General features: G+C 39.0%; 1 protein-coding gene across 7 annotated transcripts in view; it reads right to left on the reverse strand.

Moving 5' to 3' along the window:
• PMS1 (PMS1 homolog 1, mismatch repair system component) overlaps positions 1–16252 on the reverse strand; it is a 51476-nt gene that overhangs the window by 2569 nt on the left and 32655 nt on the right. For 6 of the 7 annotated variants that reach the window (XM_074146061.1, XM_074146059.1, XM_074146064.1 and 3 more), the window contains 3 exons: positions 12349–12804; positions 11691–11821; positions 1255–1415 (listed from right to left, as the gene is read on the reverse strand). In XM_074146061.1, the coding sequence (XP_074002162.1) occupies positions 1255–1415; positions 11691–11821; positions 12349–12804 (748 nt within the window). The remainder of the gene's footprint in view (positions 1–1254; positions 1416–11690; positions 11822–12348; positions 12805–16252) is intronic. The other variant, XM_074146065.1, reaches the window with a different exon arrangement.

A 16252-nucleotide genomic window follows, 5' to 3' on the forward strand; every position in this document is an offset into this window, starting at 1 on the left:
AATAAATGTTTAAAAGATAAACCACGTATCCTGTGTAAATGCCTAGGTCCCACTTTGAAGTAGCCCAATTCAGGAAAGCATGTTAGCAAATGCTTAAGTAAGAAGAGATTTGACATATCTTTTGGTAACCTTTCTGAATACAGATCTTAAGAACTGAGATTAAAGATAGCATTAGTGAAACATCTAGAAAAAAAGTGATAGAAAACTACTACTTTTAGTTACTCCAGCTTTAACTAGTACCGCATATATTAGTTGTTTCTGAAACTTCACACCCATTATTGTCTCTGGATGGACGATTTTATCTATTTGCATATCAAATATTAACAAGAGTCATTCCAGTTCCAAATGCTGCACAATAACTTCTGTAAGAAAACAGATTAAAGAGTCTTTTACTCAAGTACCCGATTTCTGGCAACTAATAACGCTGGCTGCTTGTGAAGAACACATGGTTTGCTCTCTGGCAGTGCACTGCAGAACTTAGTCACTACTGCACTGAATAGAGTGGACTCACAAGACTCCATTGGTTATCAGACTCTGCTTCCTTCAACTGTAGAAGTTATTGATGTTAACTAAATACAAGCATTTGCAGAGGCATATGGGGCATACCGAATGTGAGACTCCATTTTTCACTTCAACATCTTAATTCCAGTGACAGCTTGCTTTTCTGGAAAAAAATTTTCCCCATTTGTCTATTTCTGCCCTTTCTTTGAATGAATCATAGGATTTTTATTCTTTAAGTGGAAATGGTGCACTTTGTGATGTTCAGGATGTACATCTCATTGAGGCTTACATGACAATTAAGCTTCAGTTAATGCCTCCTTTTCATAAACTACTACCCTAAATAATTTTATAACTTCTTCATAAGTTTATTTATAAAGGGAGTTAAATCTTGATGACTGTTCTGGATTCAACTGCCTTCTAGACTTTGTAAAGCAATTTTATGGCAGTTCTGTATTCTAACACGCAGAAATGCCTTTCTAGTCTAAAAACTGCCTATGTAAAAATACTTTAAGAACATCAGCTTTCAGCACGTATGATATCACGTTGGATGACTCATTTTGAATATGCCTGATGGAAGCATTTTGATAAGCAATGCAGAACCCATACACCTCAGAGAGGATATGGTATTCTTCTCTTCTGTAGTGAACAGTAAGTTTTGTTTATAACAGAGCTACATTAATTAAAACAGAAAGCTGAAGAAAGATTTGTTATAAGCTTAGCTGGCCAATACCTAAAAGCAAACTTCTGTCTTACCTCCAAGTAATTTATCACTTTGATAGGCCTACATTCATATACTTCCTTTGCATTTCCATGAACCACTGCATTCAGAATTTCTTTCAAATCAGAAATACCATAATATTGCAGACAATTTGCCATCCCTTCTATTTCCAGATGACTTTCGGTAGCTGAAGCACCTGAAAATGCAAAACAAAACAGTAATTTATACACTGCTTTGATTTCTATTCTGAAGCAATTCAGAGAAAATTTGACGTAAAAAATCACTTAGTAAATTAGTCTCGCAAATTCAATAAAATTAGGAAACTTTTTTTGCTCCTCCCTAGGAGTGAAAAACATTTATTTGTTCAAAGTTTTATTATGATGACATGTGCCTATTCACATCACATGTCTCACCTTATTTTAATTCAAATCCTAGCTGGCATTGTTTAAATGCTTAAAATCTCTTGCAGCATTCCCAGTCTTGAGCATGGCTTTAATTAAACATGTATGAAATTAAAGTAGAAGCTAGTAATAAAATACAATTTAGTTTGAATAAAATTAAAACAATTACATATTTCCTATGTAATTGGTTTAAACCTCTGTAGAGTTCAAATGTTATCATAACAAATTCAGCTTCTACTGAAATAAAAAGCAGTTTTTTCTCCTGACACAGCAGAGGAAGCACTCAAGCCCATATAACTTAAGGCTCCAAGACAGACTCCATACTATCCTTCATGTGGTACCACTGCTACAACAGGTACCACTCCGAATATGAATGATGGGTAAAACATTTAAACAACCTTCCCAACAAAATATCTAGTCAATCTTTGAGATATAAGAGATTTCACTTCTTATTCACACTACTTGCAAAAAAATTTAATGAAACTGCTACTGTACAGCTAACTTCCACTCCCAGTCAGAAGCAAGTTCTCCAGGGGTCAGGCTCACATATCGATCCTCATGCAGTCCTTCAGTCCTCCTCCTCTCATTCATGTTGGGTGCACAGAATTCTCAACCCAGCCTGCATGGCCACCCTCCCTTTCCCTCCACTACAAGTCTATGAAGTAAAGAGCTTCACAGGGAGAGCATGGAAGAATACACTTCATAATGAAAATAAACCCAGCCTTGTCTAATGACACCAGGTAGGATAAATTAAATTCAGCCTGCTCCACGAATATTTTTTGAGTTTTTGCAAAGTCAAAAAAGCTGGAAACAAATAGATTGCTACAAAGTGGATTAAATTAACAAACTGTTAGAAGGGATCCTTCAAGTTCCTAATTCAAACAACAATGTGAAAGATTTCAGAAGTAAGAGAAAATATATATGCAATATAAGTCACCACAATGTACTTTCATTAACTAGTAGAATGAGACTGTTACTCATGACCAGGCACTGTTTATTTTACAGTCATTAAATAAGAGCATAGATGAACAGGAGAACTGTGCACGTTGAAAATTTTTGTAATACGGTGTGTCACCAGGTAAATAACGCTCTTGGGCCTTTTTAAACTTCATGGCCAGAGATACTTTGACAAGAGCGGGAATTTGATGTAGGAAGCAAACCACCTCCCCGCCCCCCAAAAAATCACATAACCTCCCTTCCAGCTACATATTCAACACTGCTTTAAGTTTAAAATTTTATTTCCAGCATTATCTTCCTTCTCTTTTTCAAGATGTCTTTCCCTAATTGTGGCCAGCAAAAACAGACATTTTTTTATGTACTGCTGTAAGCCTGTGATCAGATTCAGCTTAAAGCAAAATGTTGAACTATATGAAAGTTCGCCAGTTATTAAAGGTGAGATAAGATGATGTACTATGCCAGTATTTTATTTCCCCATGGGAAAGTCTGCCAGTAAGAGACAGGAACAAAAGATAAAGTCTGGTTTTAATCTCCTTAAGCTCTTTTCTCTTCCTTTTTATCCCAATTTTGCTTTAATGAATGACTAGATTTGAGAAACTGTTCCAGACCATTTGATTATGCTGCTTTCTCTCTAAAATGGGAACTTAGTCTATCTGACAACCTTTCAATAATTGCCTCTCTATATGCTACCAAAGACAGTACAGAAAACGTTGGTAAGTTTTAAGTGGTTTTTTTTCAGTTTAACAACTGAAAAAAACCCAACCCAAATCAAAAAACCACCCGTCTGATTTTCAGTTTAAAAAAAACTTGTATTTCTAGTATTTTTTCTTAAAATTGGATGACAATGAGGTTCTGGATTTGCAAAACTTTTTTTTTTTAAAATCCAATAACCCAATGATACATACTTGCTAATGAGACTGCTAATCACAGAATCACGGAATTGTTAGAGTTGGAAGGGACCTCTAGAGATCACCTAGTCCAACTCCCCTGCTGAAGCAGGATTGCCTAGAGCACAGTACTCGGGACTGCATCCTGGTGTGTCTTGAAAATCTCCAGAGAAGGGGACTCCACAACCTCCCTGGGCAGCCTGTTCCAGGGCTCTGTCACCCTCACAGTAAAGAAGTTCTTCCTCATATTCGAGTGGAACTTCCTGTGTTCCAGCTTGTGCCCGTTGCCCCTTGTCCTGTCACTGGGAACCACTGAAAAGAGTCCGGCTCCATCCTCTCTCAACCCACCCTTTAGATACTTATAAGCATTAATAAGGTCTCCCCTCAACCTTCTCTTCTCCAGGCTAAAGAGTCCCAGCTCTCTCAGCCTTTCCTCATAAGGGAGATGCTCCAATCCCTTAATCATCTTTGTTGCCCTATGCTGGACTCTCTCCAGTAGTTCCCTGTCTCTCTTGAACTGGAGAGCCCAGAACTGGACTCAGTATTCCAGTTGTGGCCTCACCAGTGCAGAGTAGAGGGGGAGAATGACCTCCTTTGACCTACTGGCCACACTCTTCTCTATGCAGCCCAGGATTCCACTGGCCCTCTTGGCGACAAGGGCACATTGCTGGCTCATGGATAGTTTACTATCTACCAGGACCCCCAGATCCTTCTCCTCAGTAGTGCTTTCCAACAGGTCCATCCCTAACCTATATTGGTGCCTGGGGTTCTTCCTCCCCAGGTGCAGGACCCTACACTTGCCTTTATTGAACCTCCTTAGGTTCTTCTCTGCCCAGCTCTCCAGCCTGTCCAGGTCACGCTGGATGGCAGCACAGTCCTCTGGAGTGTCAGCCAGCCCTCCCAGTTTGGTATCATGAGCAAACTTGCTGAGGATACGCTCTGTTCCCTCGTCCAGGTCATTGATAAAATATGTTGAACAAAACTGGACCAAGTATTGACCCCTGGGGGACACCGCTGCTACAGGCCTCCAACTCGACCCTGCTCCATTAATTACAACCCTCCGAGTCCTGTCACACAACCAGGTCTCAGTCCACCTCACTGTCCTCTTGTCTAGCCCACACTTCCTTAGTTTCCTAATGAGGATGTTATGGGAGACAGTGTCAAAAGCCTTGCCAAAGTCAAGGTAAATGACATCTGCTGCTCTCCCCTCATCCAGCCATCCAGTTATAACATCGTAGAAGGCTATCAGATTGGTCAAGCACGACTTACCCTTGGTAAATCCATGCTGACTGCTTCCAATAACTTCCTGTTCTTCAACGTGTTTGGAGATGACATCCAGAACAAATTGCTCCATTACCTTCCTAGGGACAGAGGTGAGACTAACTGGCCTATAGTTTCCCAGGTCCTCCATCTTGCTCTTTTTGAAGACTGGAGCGATATTTGCCTTCCTCCAGCCCTCAGGTACTTCTGTTCTCCATGACTTTTTGAAGATGATAGAGAGTGGCCCAGCAATAATATCTGGGTTCTCGTTCCCAGCATGATGAGAGAACATCTCGTTCTCTCAGCACTCGTGGGTGCATCCATCTGGGCCCATGGACTTATGGACGTCCAGTCTGGCCGAGTGGTCTCTAACTCAGTCCTCCCCTACAGAGGGAAAATCTTCCTCTCTCCAGACCTTCCCCCTTGTCTCCAGGGTCTGGGATTCATGAGGGACAGCTTTAGCAAGGAAGACCTAAGCAAGGGCGGCATTCAGTAACTACGCCTTATGTCTTCTCTGTGTCTCCCACCACTAGGGCACCCACCTCATTCATCAGTGGGCCTACATTTTCCCTAGTCTTCCTTTTTCTATTGATATACTGAAAGAATGCTCAGTAACTCTTCAGTTTTACCAGTAGGAATTTTACTATCTGCAATTCTGACAGCCAGATTTGATTTCACCATATTGCTCATTAATTTGAAAGTCAAAGGGGGCTTTAAAGAGTCTAACATAAGAACAAACAATGCAAATCCTAGATAAGAGGTTTTCTTCTTTGGTACTTCTGTTTGTGTCGTTCATCTTTTGTGCTTACATTCTTTAGACTGAAAAGTAGCCCACTGCATCCTGATTAACACACATTTATCTGCAAGTCTTTGCAGGAATTCTGATATTGGCAACATTTGATGACATAAGCAGACATTTGAGCCTCAGTGTACTTGTAAATTTTTGATAAAATGTACATTAAGATTTTTGAGTATTCAAACAGCAGTCTCCAAGCAGTTTCCATGGTAGTTTCTATGAAATGCTTTGGAACGTCCAAGGAAAATATTTCCGTGAACAAATAAACTAGCTTTCAATTGACTAAAAATGTGGATTTCTCATTGCTACAAATTTCCCCTTTCTCTTTCCAAACAAAGTATTCACAATCATCTTTGGATAATTCCTTCCTGATGGCCAGGAAAAACTCTTCTCTTCCAGCTGCCACCTAGATTAGGTGACACGATTAAGACTATCCATCTTTCAGTCGATGGTCAAAATCAAAGTGAAATTAAGCAGCAGCATGATTTTCCACTGGTCGGTTACAAGAGCTGAGGCAGCTTATATTACCAAGGAAGACAGTTTATTTACCTATTATTGCTCTTTGAGGCCTTATAAGCACATTTTTTGGATATACACATGTTGGGTACACGTATTCTATCAAGCAGACAACTCTACCCTAAAAGCCTGCCTTGGAACATGGCTCAAGGCCCCCCATTGTTACAAAACCAGGTAAGACGTGTTCCTTGCTATCTAAGAATTCACATCTCTCTCCTAGACTTTTACCGAGGGAAGCACACAGATGTGCTGTGGAGGCACATATAACAAATACATCTTATGAAGGACTGGATGGAAAGCAATCCATCTATCTTTTTGAAATGTTTCTCTGTACGTAAGGGTCATTGCAAGCTATACCCAGCAACCAAATGCCTGGCAGACCCCCAGAATACCAAGTTAAGTAAAAGCAAACAGACTGCTCTCCCAAAGGTAGCATCACTTGAAGCCTCAGTAAGGCCAGAACATGAGGGGGCGGGAGGGCAGTGGAAGACGGACTGAAGCTCAGCGTCACAGCTTTGCAAATCACAACTGGCACGTTCCACAAAGAAACCATTGATTTTGCCTGACATACTCACAGCAAAAAGCTGTTTCTGAGCTATTTCACAACATGTTTTTCACTGTCAGCTATCCAGAGAAAATCTAGTTGAAAACTCCTTAGACTGCTGAGCAGTCAACACGAAGAGAAACAAGGAGACATTACAAAAGATCTTAGTCTACCAAAACAAGAAGATAGGGCATGTCTAACACCTAGGATACTTGCAACAACTTTGGCTGCGATTATGCGGAGTCTTTGAACAATATGGAACAAAGGTAAACTACATTCCTGTCTTAAAACAAGAGAGCATTCAAAGGACAGATTTATGCTCAAAGGAAACAATAGGCAAGTAAGGCCTGAAACTCTTGGAGTCTTGTAAAAATAATTATCCAAAGGCTGCATTTGTGAAAAACGAAAACATTGCCAGAAGTTTTCCCACCAAAATGACAGAACAAGAATGAAACCCCATGTGGAACTGAGCCCTTGTTAAGAAGAAAAGGCCTAATCAGACCTTTCAAAAACCTACTAGGAAGAGTCCAAGAAAAACATCTGGGAAATAGAAGGCTGACATAATAGAAAATGTAATCACTTAAGCAAATAAATCTAATAAATAAATAGTTGATAGCTTTCTGTTATTAAGAAAGATCAAAAGACCATTTCTGATTGAAAAAATCCAGCCTAATTCTAACTCCAAGAGCAGTTCAACATCCCAACTGTAAGATGGTAAGAGCTGCCCATGCACAGTGGCAGAAGATCTGGTAATAGGGGCATGGTTCTGGGTTTCCAAACAGAAGGCACAAAATTCTGAAGTTAAAACTGCCTGGACCACTGATCAACTAACAGCATTGGCAGTGCTCAAGCTGAGGTCGAGTGGGATCTCAGTGCTGTCTGTGGGGTCAGAAATGCATCAGAATCAGCAGAATGGGCTCCTGAGTCAGAAAGAGAAGTGTCCGCAACTAAGCAAGCAGAGCACAAGAGGGAGGAGAATGAGAAGGGGAACAAAAATGGCATTACTGTACAGACGTTGATTAGCACCTGCCGAGACAAAGAGAATGGAAGACATGAGTTAGGACAGATATCATAATTTGCAACTGAATACTGGGAAGACAGCCCAATCTTCCAGACACAGGTGAATTTCTGTCTGCTTGTGCATCTAGTGTCACACAGTGCCACGGGGTTCAGAGTAAGGCAACTCTGGACTATGCCTGTGAGAAAGGCTACTGGTACGTTATTAGAGTAACTAAAGTTCAAAGCCACCCCACTAACTAAAAGGTCTTGGCCATTAAAGAGTATAGTTGTATTTCTGCAAATTCCAAGCACTGGGAGGGAGTAAGATTCAATTTCTGAGTATTAATCCCCAAATCTGCCAAATTTAGTTCAAGACTAATGAATTATTATTTTTTATCCTATAAGAGAAGTTGTCCCTTACAGAAAAGTCATCCAAATAAGGAAAAATCAATACTATGTAGCATGTGGTTTTTTTAAATAGGAAACTATCAAAATCCTTATATCTAAAGTTCCTCAATGCCGTAAGTTGCCAAAATGTAGGAATTTAAAGTGCAAGAAGCAACTTTAACAAAGACCAGTTGAGATGCAAGACCAACGCAACAAGGGAAGTACCAAAGTCACCTTCCAGATTAAGGCAGCTGTTCAGATTTTCTTGTTATTAAATAAACAGTCCTATAAAACACCCCCCACACAAAGAGGAAATAAGGAATGATTCCATGGTCCTATATTGAAGTTGTTACACTGACCTAGGAAACAGTCCTAGCGAGGTGCTCAACATCCAAAGCACAAGGTTTCGTGTTCCAAATATCTGAGTGTTACGAGCAGACTTAATATATGATGATAGGCAGTAATACTCAGGGTCCTTCTCTTCTCTTTTGGCAGAACGTGTGTGGAGATTTAAACAAATAATCAATGCAACCTACTAGACTGACAGTCCTCTTCAGAGATCACCATGGGTCAAGGAAAGACTCTTTTGTGACCAAAACTGCCAAATGAATTGTAGAAGCCAAGTTTCTGTTCTTCTTGTTTTGGAAAGTATCTTAGGGCTACTGTTGCCATCACAGACTTACCCACATGGATCAAGAGAAAGGCTTGTTATTTTGCAAGAAGAAATTACCAGAAATAACACTTTCACATTCAAATTCAAAGCTAAAGAAATGGAACCTTTGCTTGTGACACAGAAGAGGATATCTCTGTCAGAAAAAGGAAATTTTCTACCACAGAATATAAAAGTCCTAATCCCAGTATGAAAAAGGAAGCCATACACTAGTATTAATAAGAAATATAAGAAATAACTAGTATAACTAGAATAACTAGAATATAAGAAATAACTAGTATTAATAAGAAATCAACCAGCAGTCAGAAAGGGCCACCTAGTATGACCATGTCGGGGTTGAAATCCCAAAGGAAAGCACAGACCTTCTAATGAACCTTGACAGCAAGAAAGAGTTGATAGTTGAGAAACAACAAATACTAGGACTGATCCAATTCACCCAAAAAGTTGGGGAAAAAAAGGAGTTACAAAGGCAGTTGCACAGAGAATGGGGTTCATGGGTGCTCCTATGGATGCTGCTAAGGTGAAACTCTCCAGCTACTGTGGGTTTAAGTGCACATTTGAATTCTGGACACCTCTCTCGACAGCAAGCTATGACTTTATCATCCACCACGCAAAGTGGCAACCCCTGTCCCAGTAAAATAACAATATATCCTGAAGAAATTAAACTTTTCTGAGGCAACTTCTAGTTCAACAATATCGGAATGCCTTTCCTTTCAAGCTGCCTCTGAGTTTCAAAAAACCCACAAAAATAGAATTTTTTCTATTTTTCTATTTCTACACTAAATTCAGACAGCAAACAAAAAAAAAATGCTTCTATAAGGATAGTGAAGACTGTTTTATGAGACAAACTTGTTCTCTCAAAGTTGAGAAATCCTACAGCAGACTCAGGTATAAGTGGGAAAAAAAATCACTCTCGGTCTGCAGGTCACTTTCTGTAAAGATTATACAACAGGAATCTATAAATTAAAGAACTTCAAACTGCATAGTGAAATTCCCAGAGAAGGGCACGTAAGGAGTGTTAATAACCAATATCTGTGTTTCTAAAAATCAGCTCTAGTAAGTATTTGTAGAATATAGCCTATTTCAGGGATAAGTTTTAAGAAAAAAAGAAAAAAGAGGGACTGATGAAGTATTAAGTAAAAATCCTTGAGTCAGTTGGAAAAAAAGCTGGGAGAAATTCCATTTGTTTGCTGGTAGCTTCATCTGCAATGGTATGCTCTTTTAATAACAGAGGCTGTAACTGCTATAATGTCATCAGCAGAAGCTTGTAAACATGACTGACAAGCCTCAGATGTTATTACGGTTTCATTCAAGTAGTTAAAATCTAAGACTGGGACAAAGAACTGAATTAGATTCCCATTCGTCATATGAACTAGCCGTACGGTACTGATCAAGTCCACAACTACGGTGTGTCGACCTTTATATTGCATATAAAGCACTTTTACTTTCCCTAACTGTAAACCAAATGAGAACAGTTTCCTCACAAGGTTTCATTTCCTTATTTTACAGACTTAGTAACACAGGTTAGGTTTAGGTTACTATTTCCCGGTTACTGTGTCGAGTCCCTTGCTGTTATATCGTACAATTCTGCTCTTAAACTAATCAAGCTACCTCAAAACTAGTTTCCCGTCTCCAGCACTACAAGGCCTGTCAATTACTCTCTTCCATTGTTGCCTAGAAACTACCTTTAAATTTTCATGTTCAATTTATTCACATCCAATTTACATTAACTAGATTTTGAGCAAACTCAGGGTATCAGGAGATGGGGGGGGGCGGAGAGGAAGAGTATGTGAGCAAAAGGCTAAGCAACAATCCCTTTCTCCCATATTTGTCTAGAGACATATCATAGACCTCCTCAGCTTTTGATTTGCTGGACTGAATAAGCCTTTTAAGAGCTGCCTCTTACAATAGGCACTTTATTCCCCCAGTCATACAATCTACGATTATCACCATGAACAACTCTTCTACAAAGTTTCTGCTATTCATCTAGGAATTTAGCCAGTCAGAAAGAAGTTTCCTTGTTTTTGCTGTGCATGATTCAGTAAAGAAAACAGCTTAGGCTCTGGTCTTCCCAGGAGCCAGCCTCTGAGTGAAGGAGTTGCTCTACATCCCTTTTTTTGTACCTACCCTTAAAAGATCCCATATGTTACAGTAGATCTGTCATCACTGTACATATGTGGGGATCTGTAACACATGAAGCTATAGCATTTCTAACAGCTCTTATAGTGAATCTTTTCTCTGAGCTGTCAGCTAGGTACTACCCCCAAAGACGTTTGCTTTTCTTGGAATTCTGCTAGAGAAGTCCTGCTCTGCAGAACTGACCCTCGGTGGGTTGCCCCTGGGTTTCCAACAGCATCCCTATGAATCACTCTTCAGAAAAATACATAAACATTTCATCTCTCTTGCTAAGGTAAAAGGATCTTCTATGAAACAGATTTGTTCTGTGATCAACACAGAGGCATTGAAAAGTAAGCTGTCTCAAAAAAAGTTCAGACTGAACTCTGTCAAAAGGTGTGATGGTGATCCTGTCACCCTTTGGGCTCTATGTTACAACCCTGATATGACAGTAAGTCCATAACCAGATCCAGCTCCTTACTGGACCTCCTCAACTGCTCAACAGCAGAGGACTAGTCAGCTAAAGCACATACTTGCAGAAGTTTATGTAAGAAGTTTATGTAAGTATCACCTTAGAAGAAGCTGACAAGACTAAGGAAGTTTAATCTGGATTTTTAATCTGGATTCTGTCAGAACGGCAATTAAGGATATCGACACCCAGCATTTTGAGAAAAGAACAAAAAGATCAAAGTCAGGAATATGTGGATTTCAGAGCATTCTTTGAAATACTATTAAAGTTTTCCATCCAGCTATCAGTTTCCATTATTCAGTGTTGTTCTTTGCCAAAGAATAAAATCTCAATGTTAAGGAAAGCAGGATGTTAGTGATTTAAATGATAAAGTGATGTAGAATAACACGACCTACAGTAACAATCATTTAAATCATTGAATCAGAAGAAACAAAATCCAATATGATGAAAAGATTTTAAAACCATCTTACCTTCTATCACTTTTATCTGGAATCCATTTGCTACAAGCCTTGGATCTGACAAATACCGTGATCCATTGAAACTCTGGTAATCCTTCTGCATTTTATAAAGAGCAGCCATATAGTGAGATCCACCAAGAAGACTGGAAAAAAAAAAATATCCCCCAAGGGTTAAAAGCCAAAATCCTTAATTTGAAAATTAAATCTGTGAGAAAAATACTGACAAAAGTAGTTAAGTGATGAAAAGTGATCAGGATTTTTAGAAGTACTCTGAAAAAGTGATTTGTTTAAAGAAACAAAATAGCAGCTATTCATGTATCTGAGAGTCACCAAATTTAGGCATATAATAACAACTACATAATCCATGGGGGAAAGGTAGGTAGTTGTGAAAACGTGGAGCGTTTAATTATCCTCTGGGGCAGGAAATTTGCCTTCACTGCATTATCAATGCAACTGGTCAAAATTCATACTTATTTTCAACTGCAGTACGACCAGGCCTGCTCATTACTATAAGGTAAAACTACACAAAACATAAAATTCTGTTCTTACAGATAAACGAATGTACAAATAATCAGAGAATTAGCAAACAGGGCCTCACCAGAGTTTTCTGTAAATAATTATCAAATGATACTTGAAATAATGTACAAATTTTTGCTCAATTGTACTACACCTGTCCATTAACACAATTGGCTTGTCCAGTTTCTCTACTGGAAGCTTATGATTCATCAGTAATCTTTTATGTAGAAGAGCTTCTTCCAATCTATATGGATTCAGCAACATAAGCTTTTTTTCAGTAGCAAATATCCAGACATCAGGACAACTCTGACGACGGATCAGAAAAAGCTTGTGTTCATCTGGATCATTTTTTTCATGTCTCTGAAGCTGATGTCTACAGGAACTCAGAGAAAAAGGCACCGTCACAATTTTTGTAGGCTGTTCAGGTTTCCTCTTCTTTTCAGTTTGAGCATTAAATATCTTGTCAAGCTTCTGCTGGTCAGATGGGGACACCTTCAGCTTGGGCTTCTGTTTTTCTGCCTCCTTTGTCGGTCGGTGCACTGTCTGTCCCGAGGCTTTCTTGACCTCTCTGTTGTACCGTTCCAGGTCTTTAGCAGCTTTTATTTCATAACTTAAAAGAGAAAACAAACTAGTAACATAATCAGATTTAAAAAACCCAAACCTATACTAAAATAAAAGGCAAGGTAACCGTTCCAACAGACAGGAATGACTCCCATGGTTCATTCAAGTAGCTAAATGAATATGCTCTCCACAATGATGCAGGTGGAAGGTGATCTGGGACTGTGCCCCTATTTCATTATCCTCTGAAAATGCTAAGTTGGGAATTTTCCTTCATCATGACAGCCAGCAAAACCTGAATGACTGAAGGGAGTGGAGCTCATACAGAGAGCTACAGCAGGCTGCTTTTAACCTCAGTCCCAAAGACTATGTTTAATCCTAATTCACAAGCAGATACCTAGTTTTAGAAGGAGTTTTGTTCCAGGCATATCCAGCCCAATTCACAAAGTCATTTAACCTTCTAGAGCTCTACAGACTTCAAGGGGAGTCCATGTGGTTAGGGAAGAGTTTGGAGCCTAAATGACTTTATATTAAATAAAGCCTGAGGCTTATGAAGTAGTACTTTTCACTTCAAATGGCCTAAAATTAACCACAAATAAAAACCATGAGAATACAGCATAGATGATTATCACAGAATTCTCTAACTAATAAACTTAAAGATTTTTTTAAAAAGTACTTCGTAACAAGCTACTCCTCAATGCTGTCTAAATAGTTAAAACGTTACTACATACTAAAGCTCTGCAAACTAAATGGATTCTTAATGAGTTTGCAAATGTCAGGAAGATAGCTAAACTTTTATAGATTGCCTACTACATACGAATCTTACTTTTTTGAAGGAGAGAGGAATTCCCTCTTTTTGCCCTTATTTGATATTCTGAATTCTAGCAGGTAATTCAAACCAGTCCAATTTTCAATTAAAAAAAGTAGTACTACCATATGTAACTATTGGAACTAAGTATTTTAGCTGGTCATATTTATTTATTGCTACTTGCTGGAACAGTTTGATTCAATTATGCGTACGCATGCTGGAAAATTAAGGTCAACAAAAGGGTCAACATTTGCAATTAATTATGATGTGCTAGCATTCACATATGGTACCAATATTTAGTTAACTAAAAAAGTCAGCTTAAGTAGTTTCTTGCAATAAATCACGTCCTAGAAAATATGGAGTAAATGTTAAGATAAAAAACATCTGCTCCTTTTCAAATGAATGGATGAAATCACTTGAACAGAATTTTTTTTTATCCCAAATACATTTATAGCTTTGACCAGATCAATACACACTTTGTTCTGAACAGACTCAATTGTAATGCAGGAGAATATTTAACTATAAGAGAACTGAGCTTTCAGTGATACAATGGTAATCCAAAACAAAAGCACTTCCAAAGAAAGTCGAATCTGCCTGTCACTACAGGCTACCAGAAAGATTCCAGCCTTACAATCTTTGATTGTGATCGTTTTGCAAATTCATACGCATCACCATCAGTGATTTGTTCACAATCAAAGAAAACAGTAGGTTTACAAACTATGAGGGAACACCTTTGCCTTTCCAAAAATCCTTCCATAGAGACAAGTATAATCAACAACACTACAAGAACAGAGTCTTCTCTGCTTTGTGACTTCAGGATCCTTTCCTCAAACTACAAAAACCTAAAGCCAAGGAAATTTGCAAAAATGGGTGTATGGAGGGAAGCGGAAGACAAGAATGAAGTCTAATTTCAAAGGCAGCTTAGGTTTAACTAGAAAAATGCATCCCACGACTTACCACTTTCACCTTGCTTCTTAAACCCAAATGAGATATTTAGCATATAACAAAAACTGTTTAACATAAGGTCTCTCAGACTATTTGGAGTAAACTCCGACTGTAGATGGCCACTTGTGTAGATTCATACGCGTTATATAGATTCGTATGTGAATAGAGGCATCCCATTCTGAACGTCGTATCTGTCAGCATCAGCCTCTTCACATAAGGAAACCAAATCAACTCAAACTATTACCATGAGTATTACATTCTACTTCTGCGTTTCCTTCCTTTGTGAAGGGGGAAATAAAAACAGCTTTTAATTGCCCATATAAGCATTTCACAGTCATCTTCTGAAATGCGTATGTTTCAGTTCCTAGCACTGTCTCCTAGAAGTGGAGAATATGGACCTAGTGTTGTGATTGAACACACGCTGAGGACAAGCAACAGATATTTCATGATTAATATCTGGCAGGAGATGAATGGCACTGGGTGGAGATATGATGGATGGCCAATGACCAAATTACCCCGATCCAAAGGAAAGAGAATATGTTAACTAAAAAATTAAAATACAATAAAAAAGAATTTTTATGGCATTGCTAAGCAAGCATATTTGCATCAGTGTAAAAGAGTTGCAAATAATACATACACACACATATAAGCCATGAGATGCATGGAAAGTTCATCAGGCAATAAAAAGCTACCACACATGAGCAAGTTACTATGAGCCACTAATTATGTCTATGTGCACAATCCTACCTGTCAACAGACAGCAAAGGCCATGCTACCTGAAATGATGTTTCTCCCAGTGTACAAATATACTCATGAAGAATTACTGTAGAGCACTGACAAGGTAATTTTTTAGCCCAAAGATAACGTGTGTGTGGCTCTGAACCTTTCCTGCACCTTCAGGATAATTTCTGCTGCCATTCTTGTGGCACTTGGAGGGATTTCTTCCACTCCTACCTAAGCCTGACACAAAGAAATATTAAGACCAGAAACACCCGCAAGCTGTATTAAGTAAGAGCAGAGTGAGTGCAAGAAATTAAATCCTGGCTTTGCAAAGCAGGGGGATATACGATGCTGCCAACATGGACATGCATGGAAGCTTTCCTCTTCTACTATAACCTAAAGACCATAACATTTTACATTCCGGTTGAGTAATAAATGCTCACTTGTTTTGAAAAGGCTATCCTATGTCACTGCGAGACATCTGTTGGTTGTACTGCTCCCCAAAAGGATTTAAACTCATTTAGACCTGCTGGAGGAGCAATACAGAGAAAAAGAGATCCTGAAGCCAAGCACACCCATTGTAACATAAATGCCTGACTATCACAGAAGGATGGAGGACTAGAGCCCAGGAAAAGCGATGTCTTGCAAGAAAGGTTGCATGAAGTTGGAGGTATAGTGTGTTTGGTAGAACTGAGACACTTTGGCTGCCCTGTTGCATAAACATTTGTTGTTACCTCTAGGTGGCCCAATTTATCCAGAGTATCTGGTAGGCAAGACTTAGGTTCTCTGCCAGACATGCAACAGTTCTTCTGGATTGTTGCCTTGGAGGAAAAGATGACTGCATATCTCTTCCTATTTGCCATTTTCTGAGGCAATTTTAAAAGATTAAAAGCAGAAAAGAGGTACATCAAAGCTGAAACGTATGGATACAACTAGCAGCAAATTTTTCATTCACTTCAACATCCACTGGACCATACTGCATTCGTTCCTACGTATAAGGAAAACTTCATTACCAGAGGGGTTTCCT

Source organism: Numenius arquata, chromosome 3 (genome assembly GCF_964106895.1).
Source record: "Numenius arquata chromosome 3, bNumArq3.hap1.1, whole genome shotgun sequence".
Lineage (NCBI taxonomy): Eukaryota > Metazoa > Chordata > Aves > Charadriiformes > Scolopacidae > Numenius > Numenius arquata.